At 44.5% G+C, this 20954-nt stretch overlaps 1 protein-coding gene across 1 annotated transcript in view; it reads right to left on the bottom strand.

The window, feature by feature from the left end:
* The window catches only part of LOC119659556 (GATOR complex protein WDR24-like), a 29103-nt gene extending 11145 nt beyond the window's left edge, over positions 1-17958 (bottom strand). The window contains exons 1-3 of the mRNA XM_038067705.1: positions 17711-17958; positions 9611-9871; positions 8363-9455 (exon numbers count right to left, since the gene is read on the bottom strand). Of these exons, the coding sequence (XP_037923633.1) occupies positions 8363-9455; positions 9611-9871; positions 17711-17854 (1498 nt within the window). The 5' untranslated portion in view covers positions 17855-17958. The remainder of the gene's footprint in view (positions 1-8362; positions 9456-9610; positions 9872-17710) is intronic.
* Between the last annotated feature and the right edge of the window lie 2996 nt (positions 17959-20954).

Here is a 20954-nt window from a genome sequence, read left to right as displayed (position 1 = left end):
CATTTGATGTAAAGTACTGCATTGATAATAGTCAACTTCACAAGGCACAAATTCGGAGTTTAATATTATTAGCAAATGTGAAGAACTTAGCCTACAACAGATATTAAAAAGGGCTGGGGAGAAGTAGGTTCTTCATGAATGGAGTTTTAATATGGCTTCTGGTGTTTTTAGTTCGTACGATAAATTTGAACTGCTATAACTTTGACACTAATAGTTGGATTTTTATGAAGCTAGGCATGCATATGCACGATATTGTCCTCTATGCAAAATTTAGTACTCCTAGGATGAGCTTAAGGGGACTTTTTCAGTCAATTTTTAAAAGTTGGTGGTCAAAGGGTAGTATAGGTCCCGGGGCGAAACGTGGATTGGTACCCACGATGGAGCATAAAACCTGGGAAATGCCTGCTGAACCAACACCAACAGCTCTACTACCAAACCCTATCTCCACCTCCACGTGGTGACCGCTGGGAGCTCTTTCTTGACGAAAAGCTGCAGACGGAGAAGGATGAAGGCGAGTCTCCCGCGCCTAAAAACGGGACAAATTGTACCAACTGGTCCTCCAGGTTGGGGGTTGGGGGTAGGGCTGACAACCCTACACGGAAAACAACTTGTTACGAAGCCACAACAGGAGCCTCGGATAGGACGGATTTTAAAACGACGGACCCGGCAACGACAAAGGAACAACGATTTGCGCATTTTCTCATGGAACGTGCGCTCCCTGTACAGAGATGAAGCTGATAAGCAGCTAGCCGATACCCTGTCCCAATATAGGGCTGATGTAACAGCGTTGCAAGAGATGCGATGGACAGGGACCGGTTTCCTGGAGAAGAGCCACTACACCATATATTATAGCGGTCATCCAGTAAAGCATGTGCTCGGAGTAGGTTTCTTAGTCAGCCAAAAAATGAAACCTGCTGTTATCGGTTTTGAAAGCATAAGCGAACGGCTATGCACTCTGCGCTTGCGAGGCAAGTTCAGAAATATAAGCCTCATAAACGTTCACGCCCCTACAGAGGAGACTGCAGAGTCGGAGAAGGATACCTTCTACGAGGCAGTAGAAAGAACCCTCGAAGCCTGTCCCAGATATGATATCAAAATCATACTTTAACAGCCAAGTAGGGAAGGAGCCCGTATTCAGGCAATACGTTGGCTCCGATAGCTTACACGAAAAAACAAATGATAACGGACTGCGGACTATTCAATTAGTAGGGTCACACGAAATGGTTGTTGGAAGTACCTGGTTTGCGTGGAAAGCGGTCCACAAACAACCGTGGGCCTCTCCAGACGGGACCACTTTCAACTAAATTGACCACGTGTTGATTGAACGCCGCCACCTCTCAGTTTTGATGAATGTCAGAACATATAGGGGGGCCAATATAGACTCAGATCACTATCTCGTTGGCATGGTGCTCCGAGCTCGAATAACAATACCACCTAGAATCCCCTCTGACAATCAGGTGAGAGTGAACACTGAAGCCATCCACAACACAACTAACTAATGATCTTCACAACCACCTGAAGAACGTTATCATGGATACGGCCACAAATATACTTGGCCCCAGCCGCAAAAGGAGTCGGAACGGCTGGTTTGACGATGAATGTAAGCTAGCAACGGAACGGAAGAATGCCGCATACCGAGTAATGTTGCATTCTCAAAGAACGCGGGCACGCGTAGAGACTTATCACGAACTCCGTCGAGCGGAGAAGCGACTTCACAGACGGAAAAAGGAAGCCTGGGAGAACCAACAAGTCTGCGAACTAGAAAAGTACAGGGAGCAACCGCACCAGGCGCGGAAGTTTTACCAACAAGTCAGCAGAATGAAGCTTTATACACCTCGATGCTCATCCTGCCGAGACAAAGAGGGAAATGGGAGGAATGGGCATATTAGAGCGATGGGTTGAGTACTTTGATGAGCTACTGAACAACCAGAACATCGGCGAGTTGGAGGTCCCGCCAACTGAAGACGACGGACAAATACTGCCACCACCAAGTTTAGGAGAAACAGTCCGTGCGATTCATCGGCTAAAAAATCATAAGTCGCCAGGAGCCGATGGAATTACAGCCGAATTGGTTAAATATGGAGGCAACCAGTTACACCAAGTGGTTCATCAACTTGTGCTCAAGGTATGGGATAGTGAATCAATGCCTGACGATTGGCAACAAGGCATAATCTGTCTCATACATAAAAAGGGAGATATCACACAGTGCAGCAATTATAGAGGTATCACGTTGCTGAGTACCATCTATAAGATATTCTCCACTATCTTGCTAGGCCGGATAGCCCCATACGCCCAGAACATCATTGGCCCATACCAAAGAGGCTTCACTCCAGGCAAATCAACAACAGATCAGATTTTGTCTCTGCGGCAAGCGATGGAAAAACTGTTGGAATATGGACAACAGTTGCATCATCTGTTCATCGACTTTAAAGCCGCCTATGATAGCATAGCCAGGGTAAAACTGTACACGGCCATGAGAGAATTCGGTATCCCGACGAAATTAATAAGACTGACTAGGCTGACCCTGACCAATGTGCGAGGCCAGATAAAAGCAGTAGGATCACTCTCAAGACCATTCGACATCAACAACGGTCTACGACAAGGGGATGCGGTATCATGCGTCCTCTTTAACCTGGTCCTCGAAAAAGTGATCCGTGATGCTGAGGTGAATGCAAGAGGTACTATCCTCTTCAAGTCCACCCAACTACTGGCCTATGCTGACGATATCGACATCATGGGAAGAACCACCCGAGACGTACAAACTGCCTTCATCCAGATCGAGCAGGCGGCGCGAGATCTTGGGCTGCATATCAATGAAGGCAAGACAAAATATATGGTGGCAACGTCAGCACCGAAGACGAATCAACCAACAACATCAAACCGTACTGGTCAACCACAAACACGAACAAGAATAAGGATAGGAGAATACAACTTTGAGACCGTTGACAATTTCTCCTATCTAGGGTCGAAAATCACAACCGATAACAACTACGATGATGAAATCCGCGCACGGTTGCTGTCAGCCAACAGAGCCTATTTCAGCTTACAAAGACTGTTCCGCTCGAAACGTCTCACCATAGGGTCAAAGCTCTTACTGTACAAGACTATGATCTTGCCAGTCCTCATGTATTCCTCGGAAACTTGGGTTCTTAGCAAGAAAAATTGCGAACTCTTGGCCGCGTTCGCGAGAAGAATAATCCGAAGAATTTTTAGCCCCCTACATGAGGATGGACGATTCCGTAGCCTACACAATGACGAAATCTATGAGCGATACCATGACCGTCCGGTTGTGGATAAAATCCGGCTCAATAGGTTACGGTGGGCGGGTCACTTAATCCGTATGGATGAAGATGATCCCACCCGGAAAGTCTATAAGGGCAATACCTATGGTAGGAAAACAAGACGAGGCAGACCCTGCCTAAGATGGAGCGATGGCGTGGGCCAGGACGCCAGACAGCTTTTAGGGATATCGAATTGGTGGAACTCGGCGCAAAACCGGGATGTCTGGAGTTCCTTATTAAGGCAGGCCTAGACCGGATACCGGTTGTTGCGCCGTTGATGATGATGAATATACTATTAGTAAGTTTAATTGAGCGGATATTGGAATAGGACATATTTTGAGGCCTAGATTTCATCTAAGCGCACCACTCTGATGTTTTACGGATTTTTGGGTTGGGTAGTTTCCGAAAATGAATCCTGTCTCACTTTAAGTGCGAACATTTTTTTAAATCCTCCCCTTGCATGTATGGAGAGCCCCTCTTTAAACTCCACCTAAATTTATGTCACTGCCGCTGTATGCGTTGGATTTCATAGTTCCCAACTGTCCACCAAATTTCGTGAAAAAACAAATATTTTAAATAATGCAAATATATTTTTGGAAAGAAATAGTTATTCAGTTAAGCTCAAAGACAGTAAAACACCCCAAAAATTACAATTACATAGTATATGCTGCTCCGTAACATTTATCTGGCCACGGTTGTTGTCTCAAAAATCAACTCTCAAAACTTCAAGTTGAAAATTGTAGAATTTTTTTTGGTCAAGTCAAGAAATTTCATGCAAGTCACCAGCTAACAAACATTTTTGTAACACCATGACCATGACCATTTTTCTGACACCAGGTATTTCCGGATATTTTTTGAGATTGCTCGGCCAATTATTATTCTCTAGACTTGTGTCTAACTGCATTTAAACTTAATAAGATTTTACATTTCGAATGGTCACAAACATCTTGTGAAACTTTAAACGCGTTCATCTCGAAAGTCCTCCTCATTTTTCTTAGGCACTACTGGGTCGATTTTAATAATTTCTGCATTGAAATGATTATAATACTCGCCATTCAGACTATGTTGTTTGTTGTTGTGGATATAAACTTCTCTATTTTAGTAGCCCACACACTCAATTTGGTGTTGGCATTGCTATCTCAGAGGATTTCCGTGATGCCATTAAAGAAGTCGAACGATTTGATGATCAGCTGATGAAGCTCACCATTATATCAGCTGATCGCACTATTCACTTCTTCACCGGGTACGTACCACAGACAGATCGACCCGAGAAGATGCCTTCTGGCAACTTCTCGATGAAAAGATTTGTCGCGTGTCTGCTGATATCATCATTGCCGGCGACCTTAATGGTCATGTGGGTGAAAAGGCAGGCGGTAATAGGTGCCATGGGGAAAAGGAGTTCGGAGCGCGCAATGAGGGTGGCGAGCGTATAATCGATTTTGCGGACACCCATGACCTTGTATTTTGCCTTATCTTCCTACATTTTATAGTGGGAACAGTAAAACGCAAATCGACTATATTCTCATAAGACGTCGACATTTTACCACTGTCACTGATTGCAAAGCCGTTCCCGGTCTCATAGGGAACGGCACCTCAGCATCGGCCATTGATTGTCGTCCTGTGAAGTAAACCACGGATGAAACAGCGTGAGGAACGCACTGGCCCGCCGCGCATTAAATGGTGGCGATTTCGTAGAAAGAAAGAGGAAATGATCTTACTTACACGATTACCAACCATTACGAATGTGGAAGAATCGTGCAACCAAATGAAAGACATGATCCACAAAGCGGCCTCTCCAACCCTCGGGGTCACCAAGCCGGGTAAGCGGTACATCAACCGAGATAATTGGCTTTGGAATGACGATGTTGAAATGAAGATCCGTGAAAAGAAGCGACTCTACCACAAATTTCTCGACGATATAACACCGAACAATTGGCAAATTTATAAGAATGCCAGCAGGGAAGCAAAGAAAGCAGTCGCTGTCACCCGAGCGGACTATTATAAGATTCTTTATGATAAACTGGACACTCGGGATGGCGAGAAAGATCTGAATCGACTTGCTAAAAGTCTTTACGAACGCATACAGGATGTGGAACACTTCTGTTGCGTTAATGACAAGAACGACACTTTGCCTTGCACCACAATGGATAGATGGCGAGAATACTTCGAGCAGATTTCAACTGACGAAATTGCTCATCCTCCACTTCCACAATCATTACCGACATTTGGAGCAATTCCACCTGTCAGTGCAACTGGTGCTCAGAGGTGGCGGCGAGGAAGACGGGGCGGCAACCCTGTCGGCCAAACCAAAACCAAGTGGCCGAGGAGAACCTCCATAGTGGTGGCACCGGGAGACGCTGTACTCACTTTGGTTTGCCGGCCGTGATGTAGTAGGCGAATGCTCCAAAGACCTAATCAGGGCGATCAGACCCGAGTCTGCACGGGGACTCATCTGAAGTGGCAAATTGGTCACGAAACCTTACCAGAGGTATACTGGTACCATGGGAACCGGGATAGCCCCTGGACTCTCATACTTCGGGTGAACTCCCGTTGTATGTGAGGGCAGTTCGGTTATTTGCGGTTGACCCCCCTAGTGGGAGTTTCATGGTGGTTGTGGTTATGCTCAAGCGAGAAGAGACCTTCGGGACTCGACGTGGTGTTGCGTATCAACACGGGTGCCGTACTCCATAGTTCGGTAGAGATTTAGGTAATTCTTGCATCCACCAGTATGAATGCTTAGCCATGCACTTGGTATAGATTGGTACTGTTGTTGCTTGTCTTAGCGGGGCTTTGATTGTGGTCACAAAATCAATCCGTGTCTGAAGAGGACCGTAGGATTAAGTCTCACGACAGGTGCCTACGTAAAACACTATGGGCTTCACTGTCAGTGCAACTGGTGCTCAGAGGTGGCGGTGAGGAAGACGGGGCGGCAACCCTGTCGGCCAAACTAAAACCAAGTGGCCAAGAAGAACCTCCATAGTGGTAGCACTGGGAGACGCTGTACTCATTTTGGCTTGCCGGCCGTGATGCAGTAGGCGAATGCTCCAAAGGCCTAATCAGGGCGATCAGACCCGAGTCTGCACGGGAACTCATCTGAAATGGCAAATTTGTCACGAAACCTCACCAGGGGTACACTGGTACCATAGGAACCGAGATATCCCCTGGACTCTCATACTTCGGGTGAACTCCTGTTGTATGTGCGTTCAGCTCGGTTGTTTGCTATTGGCCCCCTAGTGGGAGCTTCATGGGGGTTGTTGGTTATGCTCAAACGAGAAGAGACCTTCAGCGTGGTGTTGCGTTTCAAGACGGGTGCCGTACTCCTTAGTTCGGTAGAGATTTAGGTAGGTCTTGCATCCACCAGTATGAATGTTAAGCCATGCACTTGGTATAGACTGGTACCGTTGTTGCTTGTCTCAGCGGGGCTCTGATGGTGGCCACAAAATCAATCCGTGTCCTAAGAAGACCGTGGGATTGAGTCTTCCAGACAGGTGCTCACGTAAAACCCTCAAGGACTTAACATCCGAAATGTGGATATCCGCGATCATTATGGGAGTGCACCCATCGGGGAAAAATTGCGAGAGAGGCATCTTCGATGGTATGGTCACGAAATTTGTGCTAACGAGAATTCACTTGCCAAGATTGGTCTTAACATCGAAGTCGATGGTAAACGACCAAAAGACCGGCCAAACAACGATGGCTTAATACGCTCGATGGGGATTTAAAAGCCTCGAGATTGCATCCAGATCAGGCGTTTGATAAAGCCAAATGGCGAAACCGATCACGACGAGCCGACCCCGCTTGTGAACGGGACAAAGGCTGAAGAAAAAGAAGAAGAAGTTGCCACCACGTTGGCAAGAAGTCATAAATAAGAATGGAAAGTATATTCTACAATAAATTTTATTAAATGTATGAGAATTGTGTTATTTCCTATTAATTCAAAAACGGAGAGAACTTTCGGGTAGACTTTATACTTTGGATATTGTGTGGTGTACTCTGCTGGTAAATGGAATAATATGTCTGCATTTTCTTAACGTAGAAGATTTAATAATAGCTGTCACTGCTGATATCAAGAAGACTATGGCCAACTTAGTGAGCTTGTTCTGGTAATATCGCTCGGGCTCCGAGATCGTGAGATTTGACCACTATACACTTTATTGTGAGGGTATCTTAAGAGTAGATTTTATTTTTTTGAGGAATATCACTAAACTAAAAGAAAATATCCATTGTGAAGTGAAATTGAGATTGCTGTCCTACATGATGTTGCAAAAATTTGATTAACAGATACTAAGTGGATTCAATAAAACCATGTTCCCTAGAATGTATGAGCTCTTTTAATTTAATTTCTAAATTCGAATTCTTTTGGCTTTTCAAAAAGTTGTGGGGGAACTGAAACACATCGCCAAGAACCGACTATCGAGTAAGTGTGGTTCATCCGTCGACATAAGGATTTATGACCATGAAATATCCTATATGATTCAGCTGTGCTTATTTATGCAAAGACTATGGTGACAGGGGCAAATTAGAATCTAATTTAGGTGAAGTGAAGCATCTGAAGAAAATTTGCAGGGTTGGTCTGAGAGATTTAATTTGGGATTGTATTGAACCTTAAGGCATGGCCAAATTATGGCGTCGTATTTCAAATGTCGATAGGTTTCACAGCAAGGGACAAATTTGTCCCTTTCGTGAGACTGCTAACTTTTCGTAGCTTTCAGTGTAGGCTTAGAATAAATTAAAAACCAATTCCCATAAAAGAACGGAGTGAAAATAAAGAGTTCAGGTGCGTCACAAAACAAGGAAAATATATTTTATTATGATATAAAATTGATCGAAGCAAAAGCAAACTTGCGGAAGTCCAAAAATGTTAATATTGAAAGATAAAATTGCAAACCATCATGTAGTAGCCATTACTCTGTTAAGTTGTTATAGAGCAACAAAGAACTAAAAAAAATTGAAACACGAAAAAAGGCTACCACAAAGGAGAATCCACTGAATGCATTCGACGCAAAAAAGATTAATTAGCATTAGAATAAAAATCTGAATTATTTTTAAAGAAACAAAATAGGCAAATCATCTATACGAACCCTTGTTACAAATCATGCATAAGTCCTTATTGGTATGATTTTCGAAAATATGCTTCCGCAACGTTTCATTATATAAAAAGACAGTAGAACAACCAGGACATTTATAAGCTTCATCAATTCCATCATTATCCAATTCTGTTCGGTTGTCATCTAAATCCAAACCGGATCCATCTAAATTCGACGTAGACATTAACTTCGTACCGTCCAAATCCGAGTCGCCAAATTGAGAATTGTTGCGACTTTCAATAAACTGATGGCTCGAGTCCTGATCATGATGTTGCTCCATGTCGTCATTCTCAACAACTTCCTCGATTTCGCAGTCTTCCAACAAATTAGAATCATTGATGTTCTCCTCTATAATTTCCTCTTCATTAGAGGCCAATTGTATGTTGTTGGGATCAATGATGGACCCACGTATGATGCCTGGCTCATATGCAACTGCTCCCGTCATATTATTCATGTTATCTTCGATAACCTCTTCAATGGCAAAGTTCTGGTCGAGCAGTGAGTTGGGGTAGAGTTTGAGTAGGTCTAGTTTTACTACTTTCTGTGGCGGAGGTTGCTGATGGGATTGCTGTTGTTGAGGATGTGCTTGTTGCGCACTTGCATTACTGGAATTGGCTGCCAGGTTTGCATGCGCCACGTTCATGATGTGTTGCTGTTGCTGCTGATGAGTTCGGTGCTGTTGTTGTTGTGATTGCTGTGAATGTTGTTGTTGCTGCTGTTGATGTTGAGAATGCTGCTGCTGTTGCTGATGTTGTTGATGACCATTTGAATTGTTTTTTGCATTGAGGTCGTTCGATAAAACTTCATTGCCAGGTCCGCAGTCAACGTTTTTAATGAAATTTTCATTTGCCTCCATGCCACCACTCTCATCTTTCATGCAAATAAATTCCAACTGTGAAATATCCATTTCGTTTAGCGCCACTATCTGATTGCCGTTCTGAGCTTGAGCCTTCATTTGTGTCTCTTTCAAGTAAGATTCTAGTGTGCGTTCAGAGTTCTCACATTTCACTTTTAATGCGTATGATATTTTCATCTCGTCAATGCAACTTTTGCAGATCCATTTGGGAAATTCGTCATCAAGTGATATCTAAAGAGAATAGAGTTGAAAAACGAGGAGTGATTTTCACTAGCTGAAATTCCGAATAATTTCTAGAAAGTATTCCATACTGAGAGAGTCTCTATGATCGTTTTCATCGAAAATTATACAATTTGGACTACCAGGAACTTACTTCAAGTACTCACCAAAATGTTTGTAAAGTTTTTTATTAAATCTATAACGGAAGCGCTTTCATTCCCAATCGTGAATAATATTTGATTATAAAGTGTATACATGGAATCATTGGAGTCCAAGCATGTTCGACAGACCTTATCGTTATCTCTGTTCTTAGCTTGACGCCAAGCCGTCTCGGAGCGTTCGCATTTTATTCTAAAGTTATAGGTACGCATAATGTCATCCAAACAATTGCTACATATCTTCTCCGGGAAGCCTTCGTTTCGTGATAGCTGAAAATAATACGGAAATGTAGTTATTTGAATTAATTAAATTACAATTCATGGATAAAATAAATGAAATCCCAAAATTTTTTGTTATCTCATTTCCTTGCATTCAAACCTGTTTCGCTAATAGGTAGGAAACAAGTAAGGATTATGATCCGGAAATTTCGATTATAGAACAGTAAAAATAATCGATGGCGGAACAATCTATTTTTTTCTAGGCTTTTGAGCATGTGGGAACACTTCATTTAGGATTAGAATTTATGCACTGATGGTCAAAGGGTACCAGGGCGAAACGTGAATTGGTACCCACGATGGAGCATAAAACCTGGGAAACGCCTGCCGAACCAACACCAACAGCTCTATTACGAAACCCTAACTCCACCTCCACGTGGTGATCGCTGAGAGCACTTTCTTAATGAAAAGCTGCAGACGGAGAAGGATGAAGGCGAGTCTCCCGCGCCTAAAAACAGGACAAATTGTACCAAATGGTCCTCCAGGTTGGGGGTTGGGTAGGGCTGACAACCCTACACGGGAAAAAACTTGTTACGAAGCCACAACAGGAGCCTCGGACTAGATGGATTTTACAACGAAAAAGAAATAACGATTTGCGCATTTTCTCATGGAGCGTGCGCTTCCTGTACAGACCGAATGCTCCTGAATAGCTAGCCGATACCCTGTCCCAATATAACAGCATTGCAGGAGATGCGTTGAACAGGGACCGTTTTCCTGGAGAGTCGCTACACCATATATTATAGCGGCCATCCAGTAAACCATGTGCTCGGAGTAGGTTTCTTAGTTAGCCAAAAGGTGAAAGCTGCTGCTATCGGCTTTGAAAATATAAGCGAACGGCTGTGTATTCCGCGCTTGCGAGGCAAATTTAGAAACAAAGTCTTATTAACGTTCACGCCCCTACAGAGGAGACTGCAGAGTCGGAGAAGTATTCCTTCTACGAGGCAGTAGAACGAACCCTCGACGCCTGTCCCAGATATGATCAAACTCATACTTGGGGATTTTAACAACCAGGTAGGGACGGAGCCCGTATTCAGGCGATACGTTGGCTCCCATAACTTACATCAAAATACAAATGGTAACGAACTGCGGATTATTCAATTAGCAGTGTCACACGGATGGTTGTTGGAAGTACCTGGTTTGAGTGGAAAGCGGTCCACAAACAACCGTGGGCCTTTCCAGACGGGACCACTTTCAACCAAATTGACCACGTGTTGATTGAACGCCGCCACCTCTCAGCCTTGATGAATGTCAGAACATATAGGGGGGCCAATATAAACTCGGATCACGATCTCGAATAACAACACCGCCCAGAATCCCCTCTGACAATCGGGAGAGGGTAAGAGGGAAATGGATGACGCAATATCCGCAGTCAACAGAGATCCTGGAGACGAACCATCAACAAATGATCTTCACAATCACCTGAAGAACGCCATCATAAATACGGCCACAAACATACTTGGCCCCAGTCGCAAAAAGAGTCGGAACGGCTGGTTTGACGATGAATGTAAGCTAGCCACGCAACGGAAGAATGCTGCATACCGAGTAATGTTGCGTTCTCGAAGAACGCGGGATCGTGTAGAGACTTATCAAGAACTCCAGTGAGCCGAGAAGCGACTTCACAGACGGAAAAAGGAAGCCTGGGAGAACCAACAGGTCTCTGAACTCGAAAAGTACAGGGAGCAATCGCACCAGGCGTGCAAGTTTTACCAACAAGTCAGCAGGATGAAGCCTTACACACCTCGATGCTCATCCTGCCGAGACAAAGAGGGAAATCTGATTTTCGACAGAATGGGCATATTGGAGCCATAGGTTGAGTTATACTAACTACTGAAGAACCAGAAAATCGGCGAGTCGGAGGTCCCGCCAACTGAAGACGACGGACAAATACTGCCACCACCAAGTATAGAAGAAACAGTCCGTGCAATTCATCGGCTTAAAAATTATAAGTCGCCTGGTGCCGATGGAATTACAGGCGAATTGGTTAAATATGGAGGCGACCAATTACACCAAGTGGTTCATCATCAATCAATCGCCAGCGCCAAAACCAAAAGAACGAACAATATCGAATCGCACTGATCAAGCGAAAACAATGAAAATAGGAGACTGCAACTTTGAGACCGTTGATAATTTCTCCTATTTAGGGTTGAAAATCACAACCGATAATAGCTACGACGATGAAATCCGTGCACGGCTGTTGGCAGCCAACAGAGGCTATTTCAGCTTACAAAAACTGTTCCGCTCGAAACATCTCACCATAGGGTTAAAGCTCTTACTGTACAAGGCAATGATCTTGCCAGTCCTCATGTGTTCCTCGGAGACTTGGGTTCTTAGCAGGAAAAATTGTGAACTCTTGGCCGCGTTCGAGAGAAGAATCCTTCGAAGAATTTCTGGCCGTCTACATGAGGTGGGCGTATCACTTAAGTCTATAAGGGCAATATCAATGGTAGAGAAAGAAGACGAGGCAGACCCTGCCTGAGATAGAACGATGGCGTAGGTCAGTGCGCCAGACAGTTTTTAGGGATATCGAATTGGTGGACTTCGGCGCAAAACCGGGATGTCTGCGGTTCCTTATTAAGGTAGGCCTAGACCGGATACCCGTTGTTGTGCCGTTCATGGTGATGATGATTTATGCACTACTTTCCATTATTTTATTTAAATTTTTCCTTGCATACTTAAATCCTATTAGACGAAATGCAAGAATAGGTGAAATGTTCATTTCTTTCCTTTGTGTTCATAACCAATTCAGCTTGTTTTAAATTTCAATGTCAACTCGAACTAGAAAAGAAAAGTTGTTGCGATCGACGACTGCTTGGAATTTAATCTTACTCCGCCCCTAGCTGAAACCAAGGGGTTTCGGCGAGAAAGCCCATGACGTCGTTACTTAGCTGTAGAGGCTGACTCGTGGACATCATGCAGTGAGTATTTGAATTATTGATACCTTAGCCCGTAAATCTGGGTCGTTTGTGTCCGGCCGAAAATGAAATGTACCTGTAATTTTTGGAATCGTGTCGAAAGGTCGCCACTGTCGCTTACCGATTCTTGGCGCAGAGAAAATGAACCAGTGGTCGTACGAAGAAGTTCGTTGCATATTGCGTCCTCGGAAGAAAGTAAATTATTTCGGTGGCTAGGTCAGTGACCTTTAGAAGAAGATGCCCGCTGCAGTTCCGAAGCAAGCGTGTCTGATATAGATCTGAAGAAGTGGACGAAACGGACGAAGACATAGATGAGCAACAAAATGCTCTAAAAAGAAGACGGAAATTCGCCTATGGTAAAGGTAACATAAGTGGTGTCTCCAGGCTCCGGTATCAATCCAGCCAAAACTATCATAGTACCATTCACTAGGGAAAGTAAGCTTATTCATCTGAGAGCCACAAGGTTACATGACATGGAGTTGAAACGAGAAACAGAGGTCAGATATTTGGGAATTTTGCTAGACTAAAAATCACTTTGAAAGACGCATGTCGGAAACACTTGTTGGAAAGCTACGAGGGCCTTGATGACTTGTAGGTCTATAGCAGGAAAAAAAGGGGTTGCAGCCCGAAGAAACTACATTGGATATATACTGCAACAATAAGGCCAATGATTACCTATGGGGCGGTAATCTGGACAGAAAGAACTGAACTCGGCGCACAAGCTAGAGACTGGCTTGCGTGTGTATCAGTGGGGCAATGACGACATGCCTAACAGCATCCCTGGAGGTGCTTCTGCGATTAATCCCTCTCCATCTGCATATACAGATGCAGGCAAGGAAGGCACTATTCAGGATGGCTGGGAGTATCAGTGATATTCTTTCTAGGCGGTATCCCGAATTATTGATATCAAGGGATAATATGACAACGAGGTTTCATTTCGATAAGAAGTTTGAAACACAAGCCAAACTGGGAGAGCGTGGCCGTGACATATGGCTTAAATCAGCAAAATCCTACCTGATCTCTCTTGGTGACAGGCCCCACGACAGGTCGACCAAGAAAATCCATACAATGTCGTTACAAACATGATGATCAGATTGAGTCACAAGCCTCAGAGAAATGCTAGGGCATCCACGTCAGTTGACGTAAAGGGACGGGCCCCGGTCCTGTCGAGAAATGGGCAAGGGTTCTTGACGCATGGACGGCGCCAGGACGTAAGCAAGTTAGTTCGAACACAACGAACAATAAAAATAAAACTAGGTAGCTTTCTCCTACTACAATATATTTTAAAAGTTAGTAAATACTTATTTCGAGAGCTACTTACTCTCTTCCTCAGTACTTAAGCTACCCTAACAATTAAAATATATTGTAGTAGGAGAAAGCTACCTAGTTTTATTTTTATTTAGAAGAACTACAAGCATCGGAACGATAACTATTACAACGAACAAAACAAATACATGTCTGCACGCTAAATTTTGGTACCCTAACTGGAAAGACCGAGGAACTTGCAAGAGCCCTTCGGAAAACCCGACGGTCTGGTGCCAAAAGCTGCGACATTGAACGGTAAAAATGGCTATAAACTTCTCTATTTTGGTAACCCACACACTCAATATGGTGTTGGCATTGCCATCTCAGAGGGTTTCCGTGAAGCCATTAAAGAAGTCGAACGATTTGATGATCGTCTGATGAAGCTCACCATTATATCAGCTGATCGCACTATTCACTTCTTCACCGCGTACGCACCAGACAGGTCGACCTGAGAAAGATGCCTTCTGGCAACTTCTCGATGAAAAGACGTGTCACGTGCCTGCTGACGATTATATAATCATTGCCGGCGACTTTAATGGTCATGAGGATGAAAAGGCAGACGGTAACAGGTGCCATGGGGGAACGGGGTTCAGAGCGCGCAATGAGGGTGGCGAGCGTATAATTGATTTTGAGGACACCCATGACCTTGTACTTATGAATACATGGTTCATCAAACGATTGCCTGATGAAAGACACGATCCACAAAACGGCCTCTGCAACCCTCGGGGTCACCAAGCCGGGTAAGCGGTACATCAACCGAGATACTTGGCTTTGGCATGATGATGTTGAAATGAAGGTCCGTGAAAAGAAACGAATCTATCACAAATTTCTCGACGATAAAACGCCTGCTAATTTGCAAATTTATAAGAATGCCAACCGTGAAGCAAAGAAAGCGGTCGCTGTCACCCGAGCGAACCATTTCAAAAATCTTTACGATAAACTGGACACTCGGGATGGCGATAGAGATCTATACCCACTTGCTAAAAGCCGTAACGAACGCACATAGGATATCGAACACTTTTATTGCGTTAATGACAAGAATGGTACTTTGCTTACCAACCGTCGAGCCGCAACGGGTAGATGGCGAGAATACTTCGTGCAGGTTTCAACTGAAGAATTTGCTCATCCTCCACTTCCACAATCATTGCCGACATTTGGAGCAGTTCCACCAGTCAGCGCAACTGATGTCGAGGAGGTAATAAAACAAATGAAGTCGGGGAAAGCAACAGGATCCGACGACATCACATCTGAGCTCTCGAAAGCGAAGAGCTGGGACCCAACACTGTGGCTCAGTGAATTCTTTAACCGGGTTATTCAGGAAGGAAGAACACCATCTGACTGGCAGGAAAAGACCACTGTTCCAATATGGAAAAAGAAAGGTAGTCCAGCAGAATGTTCAAATTACCGTCCGATCTGGTTACTTTCCCATACCATGAAGATTTTTGAACGCATTCTTGACAACCGTATTCGCGAAATCGTGGAAATAACCGTGAATCAAGCCGGATTTGTAAAGAACTGCGGAACTACTGACGCAATACACGCTGTGCGGTTACTCATGGAGAAACACCGTGAGAAGTATCGCCCTCTTTACATTGCCTTTCTGGATCTAGAGAAAGCGTTTGACCGTGCACCACACGAACTCATCTGGTATGCTTTACGACAACACTTCGTGCCAGAAGAACTCGTGCGCTGGGTCCAATTGCTCTACCACGATCCGAAAAGTAAAATTCGAAGTATGGCGGGTGTATCAAAACCGCTTCGTGTCCGTGTTGGTGGTCATCAAGGAAGCGCCCTCTCACCACTCCTCTTTGTTCTTGTTATGGACACCGTCACACGGGATATCCAACGTTCAGCGCCCTACACACTGCTTTATGCAGATGATGTTTTCCTAGCATCTGATAGCAAAAATGATCTCGAGCAACTTGTTCAAAAATGGAATGATCGCCTCATGCAACACGGTCTCAGATTGAATTAAAACAAAACTGAATTTTTGACGACCGATTCCCATGAAACAGGCATAGTCACTGTCAGCGGCAGTGATTTGCCCAGAACTGCGCGATTTAAATACCTCGGGTCAACGTTATCAGCCAATGGAGAACTGCGTTACGAAATCGCTTCACGCATTAACGCAACCTGGATGAAGTGGCGTTCTACAACTGATGTTCTTTGTGATCGACGTATCAACGAACGTCTCAAATCTACAATTTAACGCAACGTCGTCCGTCCAGTCGTTCTCTATGGTTCTGAGTGTTGGCCGACTATAAAAGACAATGAACGGTGTCTTGCGGTAATGGAGACGAAGATGCTACGGCGTCTTCGATGGTATGGTCACGCAATTCGTGCCAACGAGAATTCACTTGCCAAGATTGGTCTGAACATCGAAGTCGATGGTAAACGACCAAAAGGCAGATCTAGACAACGGTGGCTTGATACGCTAGATGAGGATTTGAAAGCCTCGAGATTGCACCCAGATCAGGCATTCGATAGAGCCAAAGGGCGAAGCCGATCACGACGAGCCGGCCCCGCTTGTGAACGGGACAAAGGCTGAAGAAAAAGAAGACTTGTGTGTCGTCCGCTCTCTATGGTTCTGAATGCTGGTCGAATATCAAATACAATGAACGATTCCCCGCGGTAATAGTAATCGGTAAATTAAGTGAAACCGCCCACAGAATTCAATTCAATTCCTGACTGGCATGGAAGCCACTTCTAATAAAGGACCAAGTGCTTAGCATAGATATGCATATAAGGTGGAGATATTTTTGCCGCGTTAAACTTTGATAAGAGAATTAACCACAGACACCACGAATCCCCTAAAAGTAATATAACTGGAAATAATGGAATTGAAGCCGATCCTTCGCTATCTTAAGTACTCTTCACTTTGGTATTTCTCTCAGATTCAGGGTTGAGCGTCTACCCCGTGCGAGAAAACGGTGCAATGTACCCGTGGTTTACTTGGACTTCCCAAGTTGGACCAACACAAAGCCTTCCTGGAAGAAGTTTTCAGTCACCGCCAAAATAGTATAGAGTGGATTGATGATGTTTGCGCCCGAAAGAAAGAAGTTTTTGGGGCAACGCAGAGCATGGCGAAGGGGTTTTACAGTTTATGCCTATAAAGGTTTCACACCAGTCCCCTTTGCTGGGCAGAATTCCTCGAACTTTATTTAATAGAAACGTCGCAAGTAATAGAACAAACTAATAATACTTGGAACGCGATATCCGAAATACCAAGAAGACGCGTCTTCGACCAAGTCAAACATTGGAAAGTGGCTTTGCTTGCAGTTGACGAGTTGGCACCAGCGACCACTTTCAAAACAGCTTCCCTAAAAACTTCCGTCATCCAAGTCCAAAACATTTCCACTTGCTACTCTGATGCACTTTTCCGAATGTTTGTCAAAACCGTTTGCATCAAAATTTGATGACACGGCAGCCATATCAATAAAAAACATGTTTGGCATATGAGATTGGAATGCCACCATTGCACCCGAACCACAACCTCCCGTTTTTCTCACTGTAATGCTGATTTCTATCACGTGAAAAGATAAAATTAACAAGCTCCACTATCTTACGACTATTTCACTCGTTTTGCATGCAACCGTTGAGAAATATATCGACTTACCAGCAATTTGGTGAACATTTTCAGTAGATCGACAATGGTAGCAGTCTCAGTTCCGGCATCTACAAGCCTCACGTTCGCGTTAAATAGCGGAAACATTGTATCGTTCGCTAGCAGACATGTTCGACAAATCTCTTTGAAGTTCATTTTAGTCCGATTTAGTTGAATTATGCGGACTGAATTTGAAAAATTTTCAATAAAATCATATGTGGAAATTTGTTTACTGTCGTAATGTCACTTTTCTTATTTGACAGGTGCGAATCAAAAGAATTAGGTGGTGAAGTGTGGTGAAGTTTGCTGTGGCGCGGCGCTGTGTTCTGTTGGCGGGTAAGAAATGTCAAGTTTTGTCAAATTTTTTGCTATTCGATTGGTTTAAGTAGAACAATTGGATTTACAAGTTATTGCAGATATGTGGAGGTATAAAAGCTTCGGTGACTTCGAAAAATATGTCCAAATTATTGTGGCACCCAAATGGGTAAAAGGCCTTTTCAGCGCCTACCGAATGCTCAAACCTTATGGAGCTGGGATGCACTAGGCAGGACACTTTTAGAATCGTATTTCCGTTGAAGCAAATCAATATGATTAACGCGGGAGGACCATCTTTTCCTCGTGGGTCTTCTTTCCTAGACGGCTTTATGATCTCGTCTAATTTCTCAGCATGTGTCACTAGCTGCTCCTCTTTAGCAGACCACTCGGCCCATCATACCCTTAGCCTCTCTCTACGTCTACAGCAAATTCACCCTTCTCTTCTTTTTTTACAGCCTTTGTCCCGTTCACACGCGAGGTCGGCTCGTCGTGATCGGTTTCGCCATTTGGCTCTATCGAATGCCTGATCTGGGTGCAATCTCGAGGCTTTTAAATCCCCATCCAGCGTATCAAGCCACCGTTGTTTAGGTCTGCCTTTTGGTCGTTTACCATCGACTTCGATGTTCAGACCAATCTTGGCAAGTGAATTCTCGTTCTCTCGCGCGAATTGCGTGACCATATCATCGAAGACGCCTCTCTCGCCATTTTTCCACGATCGGTGCAACCCCATAACGATCGCGGATATCCTCATTTCGGATGTGATCTAAACGTGTGACGCCTATAGTCCAACGTAACATCTTCTTTTCCATTACCGCAAGACGCCGTTCATTGTTTTTTATAATCGGCCAACACTCAGAACCATAGAGAGCGACAGGACGGATGACACTGCGGAAAATTTTCGATTTGGGAACTTCATCCAGGTTGCGTTAATGCGTGAAGCAAATTCAAAACGCGGTTCTCCATTGGCTGATAGCGTTGACCCTAGGTATTTAAATCGCTCAGTTCTGGGCAGATCACTGCCGCTGGCAGCGATTGTGCCTGTTTCATGAGGATCGGTCGTTAAAAATTCAGTTTTGTTTAAATTCAATCTGAGATCGTGTTGCATGAGGCGATTATTCCATTTTTGAACAAGTTGCTCAAGATCATTTTTGCTATCATCATCATCATCATCATCAACGGCGCAACAACCGGTATCCGGTCTAGGCCTGCCTTAATAAGGAACTCCAGACATCCCGGTTTTGCGCCGAGGTCCACCAATTCGATATCCCTAAAAGCTGTCTGGCGTCCTGGCCCACGCCATCGCTCCATCTTAGGCAGGGTCTGCCTCGTCTTCTTTTCCTACCATAGATATTGCCCTTATAGACTTTCCGGGTGGGATCATCTTCATCCATACGGATTAAGTGACCCGCCCACCGTAACCTATTGAGCCGGATTTTATCCACAACCGGACGGTCATGGTATCGCTCATAGATTTCGTCATTGTGTAGGCTACGGAATCGTCCATCCTCATGTAGGGGGCCAAAAATTCTTCGGAGGATTCTTCTCTCGAACGCGGCCAAGAGTTCGCAATTTTTCTTGCTAAGAACCCAAGTTTCCGAGGAATACATGAGGACTGGCAAGATCATAGTCTTGTACAGTAAGAGCTTTGACCCTATGGTGAGACGTTTCGGGCGGAACAGTCTTTGTAAGCTGAAGTAGGCTCTGTTGGCTGACAACAACCGTGCGCGGATTTCATCATTGTAGTTGTTATCGGTTGTGATTTTCGACCCTAGATAGGAGAAATTGTCAACGGTCTCAAAGTTGTATTCCCCTATCCTTATTCTTGTTCGTGCTTGTGTTTGACCAGTGCGGTTTGATGTTGTTGGTTGATTCGTCTTCGGTGCTGACGTTGCCACCATGTATTTTGTCTTGCCTTCATTGATGTGCAGCCCCAGATCTCGCGCCGCCTGCTCGATCTGGATGAAGGCAGTTTGAACGTCTCGGGTGGTTCTTCCCATGATGTCGATATCATCAGCATAGGCCAGTAGTTGGGTGGACTTGAAGAGGATCGTACCTCTTGCATTCACCTCAGCATCACGGATCACCTTCTCGAGGGCCAGGTTAAAGAGGACGCATGATAGCGCATCCCCTTGTCGTAGACCGTTGTTGATGTCGAATGGTCTTGAGAGTGATCCTGCTGCTTTTATCTGGCCTCGCACATTGGTCAGGGTCAGCCTAGTCAGTCTTATTAATTTCGTCGGGATACCGAATTCTCTCATGGCCGTGTACAGTTTTACCCTGGCTATGCTATCATAGGCGGCTTTAAAGTCGATGAACAGATGGTGCAACTGTTGTCCATATTCCAACAGTTTTTCCATCGCCTGCCGCAGAGAGAAAATCTGATCTGTTGCTGATTTGCCTGGAGTGAAGCCTCTTTGGTATGGGCCAATGATGTTCTGGGCGTATGGGGCTATCCGGCCTAGCAAGATAGTGGAGAATATCTTATAGATGGTACTCAGCAACGTGATACCTCTATAATTGCTGCACTGTGTGATATCTCCCTTTTTATGTATGAGACAGATTATGCCTCGCTGCCAATCGTCAGGCATTGATTCGCTGTCCCATACCTTGAGCACAAGTTGGTGAACCACTTGGTGTAACTGGTCGCCTCCATATTTAACCAATTCGGCTGTAATTCCATCGGCTCCTGGCGACTTATGATTTTTTAGCCGATGAATTGCACGGACTGTTTCTCCTAAACTTGGTGGTGGCAGTATTTGTCCGTCGTCTTCAGTTGGCGGGACCTCCAACTCGCCGATGTTCTGGTTGTTCAGTAGCTCATCAAAGTACTCAACCCATCGCTCTAATATGCCCATTCTGTCGGAAATCAGATTTCCCTCTTTGTCTCGGCAGGATGAGCATCGAGGTGTATAAGGCTTCATCCTGCTGACTTGTTGGTAAA

Source organism: Hermetia illucens, chromosome 6 (genome assembly GCF_905115235.1).
Source record: "Hermetia illucens chromosome 6, iHerIll2.2.curated.20191125, whole genome shotgun sequence".
Classification (NCBI taxonomy): domain Eukaryota; kingdom Metazoa; phylum Arthropoda; class Insecta; order Diptera; family Stratiomyidae; genus Hermetia; species Hermetia illucens.
Note: the sequence above shows the minus strand (reverse complement) of the source record. Positions and strands in the feature narration are given on the sequence as shown.